This window comes from Neomonachus schauinslandi, chromosome 3, assembly GCF_002201575.2.
Source record: "Neomonachus schauinslandi chromosome 3, ASM220157v2, whole genome shotgun sequence".
In the NCBI taxonomy this organism is placed as follows: domain Eukaryota; kingdom Metazoa; phylum Chordata; class Mammalia; order Carnivora; family Phocidae; genus Neomonachus; species Neomonachus schauinslandi.
The window spans coordinates 122,790,503-122,803,880 of record NC_058405.1 but is presented as its reverse complement, the minus strand read 5'-3'; the positions used below and the strand labels follow the sequence as shown (position 1 = coordinate 122,803,880).

At 39.0% G+C, this 13,378-nt stretch overlaps 1 protein-coding gene across 3 annotated transcripts in view; it reads left to right on the top strand.

Moving 5' to 3' along the window:
- Window positions 1-13,378, top strand: part of ITGB6 (integrin subunit beta 6) — a 74,136-nt gene that overhangs the window by 13,681 nt on the left and 47,077 nt on the right. For all 3 annotated transcript variants that reach the window (XM_021702732.1, XM_044913310.1, XM_044913309.1), the window contains 3 exons: window positions 4,076-4,241; window positions 5,468-5,629; window positions 9,051-9,146. In XM_021702732.1, the coding sequence (XP_021558407.1) occupies window positions 4,076-4,241; window positions 5,468-5,629; window positions 9,051-9,146 (424 nt within the window). The remainder of the gene's footprint in view (window positions 1-4,075; window positions 4,242-5,467; window positions 5,630-9,050; window positions 9,147-13,378) is intronic.

The window sequence follows — 13,378 nt, the reverse complement described above, 5'->3', positions numbered from 1 at the left end:
TCTCCACTCAAAATTTCCTGGCATAACCCAAGTCTGACATTCTGCTTTGCTTTAGCTACATGGGTCTCCTAGCACGTGAGTCTGTTTACTGAATTAAACTAACACTTCAGGGGCGCCTGGGTGGCTCAGGCGGTTAAGCATCTGCCTTGGGCTCAGGTCATGATCCCGGGGTCCTGGGACGGAGCCCTGCATCGGGCTCCCTGCTCAACAGAGAGCCTGCTTCTCCCTCTCCCTCTGCCTGCTTTTCTGCCTACTTGTGCACTTTCTCTGTCAAATAAATAAATAAAATCTTTAAAAAAAAAAATAAATAAACTAACATTTCATTCCACTTTCTAAAAGCACAGAGTTCTACTAGATCTATCTAGCAATTCTAACCCACAAAGGTGTAAATTTCTTACAAAAAGACAGGAATACTAGTTCTTTGGTTTCAGAAGATGCTCAAATGCCATTTTGGTACAGTGTGAACAAGCAGCCCAAAATAAAAGATTAAACTAACAATTTCCAAGAATAATTAGATTATAGGGACAATGGTACACCTCACATAGTTACATACTTTTTATCTCATGTAACTCACAAGAACTTTGTGAAGTAGGTATTATCAGTCTCATTTTACAGATGAGGATACTGAGGCCCAGCAGTGGTAAGTAACTTGCCCAAGAATAGACAACTGTTCAGTCTTCTTATTCTAAATCGAATGCATTTTCTTCCAGCACACAACTACTTTAAATGCTATCAGAGCAATAAGAACAAATGCTAAATCATTGCCATTTAATAGGTAACAATTCGAAAAGAAAATTAAACCTCTTCCTCATATAACTCTTCAAAATACATCTCTAATTGAAGGTTGAAAAACACTTGACTACATAAAAAGTTTTAAGGTATATATCCAAAAACAGCATAAACATAATTAAAAGACAAAGCACAAAGACAAAAGTTTAATATTTTGAAGAGAAAAGGTTCTTAAAATTAAGTTAGAAAATAAAAACCAAGAAAATGAGCAAAGGATGTAAGTTGGCAAGTGGCAAAGAAGAAATACAAACTGTCAATAAATATGAACAAATTAGCAGTCTTAGTAGCAATAAAATGGAAATTAAAAGTTAAATTAAGATGCCATTTTTAACTAAGCACTGGTATATTTTTGTTTTGTTTTGTTTTGTTTTTTTCATGATGTAATTGATACAAACTTTTTGGAAAAGAGTTTGCTTATATGGATTGAAAAGTAACCAAGCAATTTCCCTTGAAAGAATCAGTTCTAAGCAGAGATACAGTCTGCAAAGCTGTATGCAGAAGGATCACTACATTATTTAATTACAGAAAGATTTATGAAATAAATTTTTAGTAATAGATTATCAAACTGTGATACATCTCATAACTATTAAAATTTGTTTTATTTTCTTCTTTACACTTTTATATTAACTCAAATTTTCTTCAGTGAACATGTATTATCCCTTTAATCAGGAAAAAAAACATAGGATTCTAGAGATGTCATTGGCCAAATCCACATTCTGTCCTCAAGTCTGTGCTAGACTCTGTGTAAAAGTGATTTATGTAAAAAATGACATTAATGTCTAGTAAGCACTTAATCTGAAAAGCTCATTGTGCTGTGTGCTTTGCATATTTTATCTCAATCAGGCCTTACAACAATCCTACTAAGTCGATACTATCCGTAGTCTGCACTTCAGAGCCTCAATGAAAGCTAATGCAAGATATTAAAAATAAGAGAATAAGATTGCCTTCTGAGAATTAAGGTTAAAAATAATGGGTCAGAAAGGAAATACAAGAAGTTCCCTAGAAGCGATAGGCTGGTTTATGGGCCCACGAAACCAGGCGTCTTGACAGAGCTGAAACAATGAACAGGACTGTAGGTTTACTCATCATAGGTTAGGGGAATGCCCAAGAAAGAGCAGTTCCAGAGGCAAGTATGGGCCTCATCCATCCAAAAGCCTTAGCCCAGGCTCTTTCAGAGTTTCCAGTCTTGTTGGCTACCAGGGCTTCCCAAATTTTTGTTAGCTGAGAAAGCCAACTACAGGCAAGGGAGGAGCCAGATATGACCAAGAGCATCCATTCTGGAGATGTCTATCTTGGGACATCTCAGACTGCTGGGGTCTTCCAACTCCCCTTGTTCTGAAGCCTGAGAACATTTTGGATTGTGACCTACTTTCCATGAAAGTCTACTGACAGGAAGAAAATAGTTACCTTTGCAGACACCAGCATTTTGGTCCCAGCAGAGCTCCATTTCTCGGTGTGAATGAATCCATAGTCATTCTGATTTGTATAGTTGATTCTCATCATTCATGGAAGTCTTGCTCTACAAGGTCTCCTCAAACACTGACTTAACCAATGCTAAACTATTGCTCCAAGGGGAAACACAGGATTAGGCTCATGTGTGCCTCTGGCCATTTTTTTTCCCAACTGATCAATACATAACTTTATTTTCTGTTTCTTTCTGTTTAAAGACAACTTAATATATATTGTTGATTCACTAGCATTGCACTCACAGCCAACAACACCGTTTAAGTCATGCCAGAACAAAGCTTATCTAATGCACATATTTTCTCTGTAAGGCCCATAACAGCCTTCTTGCACTTAGGAACACTCGACAACACTTCAGCACTACACTTGAGGGCCATTCTAAACAGTAAAATCACCAACAAAAAGCACAAAAATGAAAAAAATGGCACCAAAAAGACCATGAAAAGGATGCTTGTTTACAGTTTGAGAGGTGAAGCAAGAACACAGAGCCTTATTTCATCTCAGCTGGGAACATGTGAACCAGGTGACTGAAATTTTTTGCCACCCTGTGTGTGTACATGAGTGACTCAGAAAGTACTGAAGGTATTGATTTGGGGGTTAAAAATAAATTTTAATGAGTAGGTGAATTCGCAGATACGGAATCTGTGAATACTGAAGACTGCCTGCCTGCCTCAGGCAGATGAACTTGGTGAACAGGAACCTCACTCTGAAAGATGCTCCAGCTCTTCGTGTGCACACAAGACAGACTCCTGAACCTGGAAATCTGTTCTTACAAGAGTCAACCAGCTCTTCCCAGGCGGCATAGCACAACCTCACTGGGGGCTACTCTTTTTTGTCTCTGTACTTCTAAATACAAGTGTTTCTCAAACATTAGAATGCATCAGGAAGATTTGAATGCATCATGGAGCCTACCCCTTACATTTCTAACTCAGTAAGTCTGGAAGAATGTCCCAGATTTTGCATTTATAACAAGTTCCCATGTGATGCTCATGCAGCTGGTCCAGGGACTATACTTTGAGAACCTCTGCTCTATACCATTATCTCCATTTTGCAAATGAACACCCGAAGCTCAAAAGGGTTGAGTAACTTGTCCAAAGTCTCATCCACAACTACTAACTGGCTTTCAGAATAAGATGTGGCTGAATTCATGATCAGCTTTTTCTGTTCAACTGCAGTATCTTTGGGGCAGATCTCATGCTAACATGGCATTTCTCCCATGTGTCAACTGTTTTAAGTGGTAGTTTTATTCCTAGCCAGGTCCACAACAGTCTGTTCAGTCATAGTTGAGTTGGGCTCCAGAACCAAGAGCCCTGCTCTGATTTTTGGGCCCTTGGCAGGCAGGGCAGGGAGTACAGGAAGGAGCAGAGAAGAAAGAAGACGGGTATCTCTTTCAATCTCGCTACAAGATGACTCATACTTGATAACAGCTTAAGCTATCAGAATACAAAGGAATTGTTGTCATCACGGAAACTTAATGGTAGATTTTGGTTGAGAAGCACTAGAAGATAGTGATTACACACACACACACACACACTCACACACACAGAGGAGTGGGGAGTCTGACCTGATTATCTGTTATCTGAGCTTGAGCCAAAGTAAAACACATAGTAAGTGCTAAGTAGTAGCTAATAAGGTCAATTTGGAAGGGGTGAGAGGGAGATGCTGAAACAAGCTTAACGGGGAGACTCCTAACCAAGTTCCAGAGTCAGGTACTTGAGGAAAATCCATCTTCACTTAAGATGAAGTTGCTAGGCTACTAGGTCCATTCCTTGTGTGTTGTATCATATTTCATCAAGAACATTTTTACATCTTACCTTTGCAGTAGTATTCCATACTTCTGCTTACCTACATTTGGATTCAAGCACATTTTGCCATTGACGAATGATGCTGAAAGATTCAATGAAATTGTGAAGAATCAGAAAATTTCTGCTAATATTGACACACCAGAAGGTGGATTTGATGCAATTATGCAAGCTGCTGTGTGTAAGGTATGCTGAGGGCTAACAAATTACATCTCTTATCTACTTTGAAAAGCTTAGCTAACTTTATCTTTCCTTTAATTGCCATATTTCTACATTTCTTAAAACACAAAATTTTCAAAAATTCATAATTCAGTTATGTGGAAACAGATACTTTTCTATATCTGATATTCACATAATCTAATAAAATTATAGTAATGTTGGGAAAAATTGGTTAAAACGATAGTCATGTATGATTAATTTTTGAAGATCAAGATTAGATTAGTTTTTTAATTAACCATGGTAAAAATAGAAATCACAGGAAGAAACTAATGAAAAAAGTAAAAATGCCCTGAATCAGTACAAACTTCTACATAAGATTAGATATCTATTGTTTTGAACCCACAAAATAGGTACCAGAAGCTACATTGTCCCTACAACAACACAGGAACACCTCTCCTCCTTGACAAACAGGCATCCAAGGGAATGATTCCCCGGTCTTCAGAAGACAGCTCTTCCTGGAAAATACCAGGAAACAGACAGGGCTGAAAATCCTGGAAGGTTGGGGGTGGGGGGCAAGGTATTAGGGAAGGAAGGAAAAGAATAAGGTGGGATGGCCCTGCCAGGATGAGCTTTTGTCCCACTAGTTCCTGGACTAATTATCAATTAAAGAGGAGAGCTCTGCTAGGAAGCAGACAACAGACCATCTTAAAAAGCCATATGCTGGCGGTCCTACTTTGATAAGCAATTCTTATCTTTGTATTAACGTTTATAATTTTTGGATGGTATCAGTAGAAAGAGAAAAATGTGCCTAATTTTGGGTGATATTTTAATTAAACAGGCATCCTTTAAGTCCATTGTGTATTGCATTCTTACCAGTTTTGCTTCAGCTTGGATTTGGGATAATCTATGACCTCCCTCATTCTCTCTCCTCATTTTTCTGGTAAATTGAAAGCTGGACAGTAAAAATAATTAACTATGTAAAAGCCAAGATCAACTGGAGAGTGATTATAGTGGAACTATTTTTTCTGAAGCATAAATCATCTGAAAGTGTTATCCAAGAAAAGGCAACTGCCATAGAATTTCATGTTTTAAATACATTAATAATTATCAACTCACAATAGATGAAAAAGGCCAAAATAGATAGATCAGCAATATAGTTTTTATAATCTGAGTGTGTCCAATCACAATTGATCCACTCTCAACAAATGCCTGCCTCTATCCCATATGACCCAAATGTTTCTTTCTCACTGTAGGAAAAGATTGGTTGGCGGAATGACTCCCTCCATCTCCTGGTCTTTGTGAGTGATGCCGATTCTCATTTTGGAATGGACAGCAAACTGGCAGGCATCGTCATTCCTAATGATGGGCTCTGTCACTTGGACAACAAGAATGAATACTCCATGTCAACTGTCTTGGTGTGTAACCTGCACTCTACACTGTTTCCAGGGCTGCAAGTAGGCAAATGAAGCAACACTCACTCAATACACAGCAGAATAACCCACATTTGGTGAAAACAGTGCACATTTTCTGCTTTGAGATGAACAAATTGCCCTTAGAGCTTCCCACAGGAACGCAGGTGGGTGGTGGGGATATGTAAGAAGTTAGGGTCTACTATGGCTTGAATGATCCCAGAACCTCCTTGATTTTTTCAAAGAGCCCAAGGTCAATAAGAAGCAGTGCAATCAGCTCATTCTGTTTTCAACGACAGCCCCAGAAAGGGGGGCTGAGGCCAAAACAACAGTCACCTAGGACTTTCTGTGAATGATGGGTCCCAGAGTCATGCCCCCTAAATAACATCATGCTTTTATGCACCATGGTGCTCCATGGGGAACAGCTGTCAAGTACTGTTTGGCTGGTGTTTATTCACATTTGGCTTATTTTTGTCATTTAAAACATTTTAAAAATGCTGGTAACATTCAAAGGAAAAAAAAAGAAAAGCTCTTGACTTGTGTAAAACAAGGTAAAAATTTCAGAGCTCTTTGACATACATGATCACATTTGATGCTCCCCAGAACCCTACGTATCTGTTTTCCTTGTATGGACCATGAGGCTGCCATGCTCATGCATGTGTTGTTACCTCTGTCTGGAATGCCCTTCCCTCAGAGGGTGCTGAGAGACTCTTAATTGTCCTTTAAAACCCAACTCAATCATGACTACTCCCAGAGAACCCTCTTTGCCCTTTGCTGAGCCCCAAAGTGATCATCCCTCCCCTTGCTCTAGTACATAGATGTCTTCTTACCCATCACTGTGTGGAAATGTGTTTGCTTATGTTTGTCTGTCTTTCTCTAATAATGCATTCCTCGGGACCAGGAGTGGTGTATTTTCTCTATTTCCTGCCAGCACAGTGCCTGGAACACAGAGGGTGTTGACTATGTATGGAATAAAATTTAATTATGAAGCAGCAACCTGGGGAGGTCATATTATCTCCATTTAATACTTGGGAAAATATGGCACAGAGAATTCAAGTGACTTCTTAAAATGACAATGCTATAGAAATGTATGTAAGAGAGAGAAGGAGAGAGAGAGAAAGAGAGAGAGAAGAGAACCAGAATACTAATATCAGATTGGAAAAACTATTCTCTAAAAAAAGAATTCAGTGAGATAACATATACATATGTCATATATATACATGTATATATATGTATATATGTATATATGTATATATGTATATATGTACATATATGTATATATATGTATATATGTGTGTGTATATATATATACATGTATATGTATGACATATATATACACACACAGGGATGGTAATTAGTTTTAAAAAAAAAACAAACAACTAATGGTTCACAAATCACCTGCTATCATTCCTTGACTTAAATTGCTAAACTTCAAGATGAGTGTTTTTCCCCTAAATTTTGACCCATAGTAGTCCTCATACTTTTGTCGTATAAGTTGCCTTTCCATATTACAATATCCATGAGAATAGCCACATTTTGTCTTTTAACCTTTGAGTGCCAAGAAATGGTGAGACATAGATCTCTTTTTATTACTTTTTCTTGCAACTATTCAAATGCCCCATTAACAGACATCTTGGAAAAAGCGGGACATAAAAGCAAATGCTACTTCTTGCTTATTATAACCTTCTCATCTAATAAATGTTCAATTCATTGATGCTCAGTAAGTTGCTGCAAATGCACAGAAGTCATGGGTTATCTCCATGCCTGCCCACAGCACAGTTCCCTGGGTCCTTTGAGTAATTCCTATTCACTCAACACTGGGCTCGGCTCCTGGGGCCACAAAATAATGGACACGGTCCCTGGCCTTGAGGAACACACATACAATATACTTGTGTGAATTAAGCCAACTGATCTAGGTCAAATAGAAAATGACACTTGTCCACCTACGAAGGGCTTCATGGTGTGATCCTTGCTACACACCCACAGCAGCTGAAAGTGCAAGAATGTGGAGATAGGAGAGGCCGGTGTTGGGGGAATCCAGGCTTAAAGCTGAAGGATTCTTAGTGTTTGGGCAGTTGAAAAAGCAGGGAACACTGAATATGTCAGACTCTGGAAGATTTGTATTATCTGGATTCTACTGCTGTTTACTAATAAAAATCCAAATTGGATGGCAAGCACATATTACACAGCCAGATACGCGGTTGGGTCATTTACCTGAGTATTTTAGGCAAAACTGTACTTTTCCCTCAACTTGAATCTTGGGCCTGATGAAGACATTAGGCAGAATTACTCCCATCATGCTGAGAATATGTGAACACGTTCGTGTCCAGGAAGGCTTACTTATCAGCGTTCTTCCACTTTGGCTGATTTCATGTTCGACATATTCTTAGTTTCTTTGTTTGCAGGTTCCTCTTTCATTTGAGTTTCCTCTTTGTACATTATCCACATTTGGAGTCATACAACAGCCAAACGTGCTGCACAGTTATTAACTTTGGAAAGTAGAGGCCCTGTTCAAATTTGACGGTTTATGCCTTCTTTCTTTTTTTTTTTTAAAGATTTTATTTATTTATTTGACAGAGAGAGAGAGATAGTGAGAGAAGGAACACAAGCAGAGGGAGTGGGAGAGGGAGAAGCAGGGTTCCCGCCGAGCGGGGAGCTCAATGTGGGGTTCGATCCCAGGATCCTGGGGTCATCACCTGAGCCGAAGGCAGATGCTTAATGACTGAGCCACTTAGGCGCCCCTGCCTTCTTTATTTTTTAAAGGACTCATATCACTTGGGAATGAATGTGTCAATGAAAAAAAGGTACAATGTGTTTTCAGTTGTCCTGTAAAAATATTGCAGGATCCCATAAAACTGATTACTGACATCAAAAAGTCAGTAAGACCAAACGCAAAACTGGTGCAGGAATGTCTCAGATCAGGTGGACACAGGAACTGTAGTGTATCATTCCTCAGCAGGCTGTCCTTTCCTCAGCCCTCAGCCCGCCTCATCCAATTCCAGTAGGAGTTTCCGAGCTACCTGAGTCCCCTCAGTCACATCTGTCATCAAGTATCCGCTCCTCCCCTGACTCTAACATTCTCTACATCTTGAGTCTGCTGCCAAGTGGCACTTAGAAGAACTGTGTCTCTACCCTTGAAAATATGACACTCTATAAGTTTTTAAATAAATTCCAAGTGCTCTCCTTAGGAGTGGCAGGCCGTAATATGCTACACTACCACACACTGACTCTTAGGAATTTATTGGATTTACAAGATTTAGGCAACAATTATTAAACCAATTAAGTGACTAATGATAATTGTGTATTTTTCTACTTAGAACCAAACTGACATGCCAAACTCAGTATGATATCTTTGAAAGAAATATTCCTTTCTTTATTTTACATACTTGTGTTAAGATGATACTTAAAATCTTTATGTCAATTTTAGGAATATCCAACAATTGGACAACTCATTGATAAACTGGTGCAAAATAACGTGCTATTAATCTTTGCCGTAACCCAAGAACAAGTTCATTTATATGAGGTAAGCAAACACAGTTCGGGGAATTCCTTCGGGGAGATTACTCGACATGAAACTTTAACATGAACTCTGAGGGTTTAACGCATGGAATGCCATTAGAAAATCGTGAACACGTGACAAATATACTGGACACTTGGTCAAGTGGATTCAGTTGCTGTTTGCAATTTGAATTACAAACCCAGGGGTGCGATGGAGAGTGGGAGACAGATATGGTAGAGCAAGGAAGAATGAATTCGAGAACGAAATGGTAAGTTGTAAGAGCACCAATGAATGGCGGAGAACCTACCTAACAGAAATCAGTCTGTCTTCCTTTGAACTGTTTCATCCGACAAGGAGGGGGTTAACAGAGGATGGGAGAAGAAGTGACTTGAAACTTTCAGGCATCTACAAATCAGATGAATCGAAAATATATAAATAGAGACACAATTTCAACCATTAAGAAGTAAGACGTTGAAAGAAAAAACTTGTTAAATTGGGCCAAAATATATTTTCTCCCTCCTAGTAGCTGGATTTGCAGTTCAAGTTTTTGGATGGAAACACCAGACGCAGAAAGGGAACTGTTTCATTAGATGCGCTAATGTTCATAAACCACTGCCTAAACTGTAAAATGCATATGCAAACACAAAAGGTTTCCATGGTTTCATTCTAGCCTACGAAAACAATGTATCAGAATACCATGAATCAAAGAAGTAGCAAATGATTTATTCCTAGAGGGTGATTTCACAGAGAAGTGAGGAATCTCCAGCCTGGCCCCGAGAAAATAGGTGTACATTAAATTGTCTGTGCCTTCTATGCAGAAGCTTCATATACTCCTAAGTTCAGAGTCTGATCTCCTCTTCCTTTGAAAGGACCTCTTACTTTACAGGGCTCGGGAAATTCTGAGATTATTTCACAGAAGGCTTTGATTAAATGCCACTCACTGCTAAGGACAGTACAGCCCATGAACTTGCATCAGGTGCTGTAGAAAGGATCCAGGAGGAGATCCTATCTTGCATTTTTAATGAGAGGAGGGTATTGTACTCCAGGTGAAATTGCCTTCTGCTGAAAACCAAAAAAGTCCTTTGCAATCAAGCTGCATACTCAAGGCCTTTGTTCTACTCAGAGACCATGTGGGTTCACCTGATCTGGGCATTTTTTTTTAAGGCTCTTTAGTATGTGATACTTGTTTCCAGTGGTTTTAAGTAGTAGAGTTGCGGTAAAGATTTAAAAAAAAAAATACCCCAAATACAATAGTGAGCCTATTCTGCCTTTGATCTTTAAGGCTAGAGTGAAAGGACCCTGGGGGTCACAACACCTCCTCCACAGCCGGTTCCTGTTCAGAAGGGGGAGGAGGGCTGCAGAGAACTTTTCTTAAAAGGGGAGTCTGGGAAATACGATTGATGATCATGAACATAGTCATCCATAACTCACTTCGGTAATAGTCTTTAAGACTCACAACTCATTTACACGCCTCCTCAAAACTGCTATTAAAAAGGCAGAAGAAAATGAAAAATAACCACGTGGCAAAACAGAATCTGTTGGATTTAAGTTCGTTGCGCTGACGGTTCCCCTGTTGCAAAGGAAATGATCATTTCCAAGGAAAACACCAGATTAGAGCCTGCCTCTAATGTAACAGCAGGACATTTATTTTGCCTGCCTACTAATCTCATTATGAGGCGAATTTATGTTCTGTCATGATCTGTGGTCTTTACCATCCAGGCTCCACTAAATTCAAAGGGACATTGTCAGGGAGCCACGCAGCCGACCAGGGCAGCCGCCCACTCTATGACTCTGATGCTTTCTTTCATCATTTTATCTCTATTCTGATGGACTCCTCATTCCATCTGCATTAGTGGAGGCAGGAGGCGGCAGCCTGTCTAAAAATAATGACAGCGACATTGCACTTCCCTGAAGGCTTCACACAGCATGAAAATGCTGATGTCTTGTTTTATTGATAATGAAAACTGAAAATAAACCAATAATGTCTTATGTTGCCTTTCCATTTAAATCTCTTAGAAGGAGCCCTATGTGAGCAGGAGCCCTGTACAACCTGATGTTTGGATAGCTGTGATAGAAGGAACATAACTACTAAAGAATCACTGAGAAATAAAACCAGTGATAGGATAAAGCAACTAAGTGGTTGGAACTATGGAAATTCCAGAAGGCAATTTGCTTGCTCCAGTTCTGTGTTAAGCATAGTCATGTGCATACACTCCAGGCAGGGGATGGCTCAGATTCAATGGTGGCCCCTCTTGCAGTAAATACGATTTATGTTGCCCATTCATGGAACGCAGGAAAAAGGATTGGTTTTGGTTTGGGTTTTTTTTTTTTTTTTTTTTTTGTAACTTTGGTAAGATGCTCTGGACTGTCCAAATATGTAGTGTTGCTGTACTTTGTGGTATCAAAGAAGAACAAACAGTGGAAAGGATAAAGTAAGCAGTTTTGCCGTCAGTTCAATATGACTGCAGTGTGCACCCCAATCTCCAGCAAACAGATGATTTTGAACAAACTTACTATTATGAATAGATGCCTGTTTGTCCAATTACAGGGTTCAAAAGATAATGGTAGATAACAGACTGAGCAGTAGGTAGTATATTACAGTCTAGTGCTAAACGCCATTTTGAATCAGGATTCAATTACCCACGCTTAAAAAAAATTTTATCTCCTCCGTTGCTTTCAAACGTTTACTGTTAATTTACATTAAGATAGTATCAGGCTACTAAAGCCCAATTGTCTAATTTGACTAGTCTTTTCTTCCTAGTGAGATATTGAGATAAAAAGCAATTAAATTAGCGTTCTTAACTACATTGTCAAATCATATTATTAATCACCTGGGATTAGTTGCAAGACTTTGAAATATTCTAATCTTTCAAAATGTCTACATCTGGCTGGAAAAGATGAGTTTTGTGAACTTGATAAGGATAATTATTATATAACCTGGTATTTACAATGTAATGTTGAAACATTAGAAAGTAAACAAGACATTGGTAATGGACCCTCCCAGTTTAGTCGCTAACATCTATCACTGCTAATTGATGTCCTATGGTTATTAGGACAGAATGATGTATCTAAAGCATAGGGACAGGGGACCCATGCAGGTTTTAATACCACCAAAGGGCCCTTCTGTCTGGAGGTGAAACGCCCTCAATGATCGCCCCTTTGAGGATCTTTCTGTTTAGCTCATCTTTCTGTTTAGGCTATTTCTTGATACCAGTAGATTTTCATCTTTAGTCAAATTGGGTCAAAGTTTCTAAACAGTATTTTGGAGTTTAATGTGACAAACACGTGTCAAAGTTGAGGGAGCCCATGTATAAGAGCAGGAGAGGTGTGCCTGACCCATTGCTACAATCATCTGCAGCCCTGGCTGTCCCCTCCTCCATCCTTTCCACCTTGGACCCAGATGGCACCAGAGGAAAGGAACTCTCTGCTATTACCCTTGGGACCAACCTCTTGGATAAGCTCAAGTGCCTTCTTACTAGGCCATAAAAGGAAAACCCCTCAGCAAGTACCCCCATCTGATGATCACTGTTGTCTAAGAACAAGCATGAAGAGTAGCCACAACATGCTTTGAGCCTGGTGTTTTTGCGTGGCTTGTGATTATCTATCATATGCAAGTTTCAATTCTTTCAGAATCAATAACCCAGTTTTTACTTCCACCTTCTTTCCTTTTTTGCTCATCTTTTAAGTTTTTCACTGCAGCACGAGAGTTGAAAGGAAGCAGAGAATTAGAGAGGGAGATAAAACAAAAATTGGCCCCTTTTGTTGTCTGTTAGCCTGTTCTATTATTGTTTTGTTTTATAATGTTCGCTATTGGAAAAGATCAAAACAATTTTGCTCTGATGAAAATCCCTTTTTCTCTGGCTTCAATTTTGACAAAATAAAAGGACTGGGCCAGATGACCTCCAGCTTTAGTAGTCAGTGACTCTAAACCTGGAGGAGGGAAATCTCCATGAATTCCAATGATCTACACACAAAGTTCAGCTAGCCAAAATATAGCTAATTTTAGGGCATGGACAAAAAAGTTGTTCTTTATCCTATCAACCCCATCCTGTAATGAAGTATTCCAAATTTATGCTTTTAGTGAATATAAAATCTTCTAGGAATAAAAAGAGAACTTCTGGATTATGAGAAATCTCCACAAGAGTTAACAAACTACTCTTAATTCAAATGTAATGGAAAAGGATTTTGATTTCTCTTTAATTGATGGAACCTGGGAATAAAGACTGAGGAGAGCCAACTTACGCTTTCCTCATTAA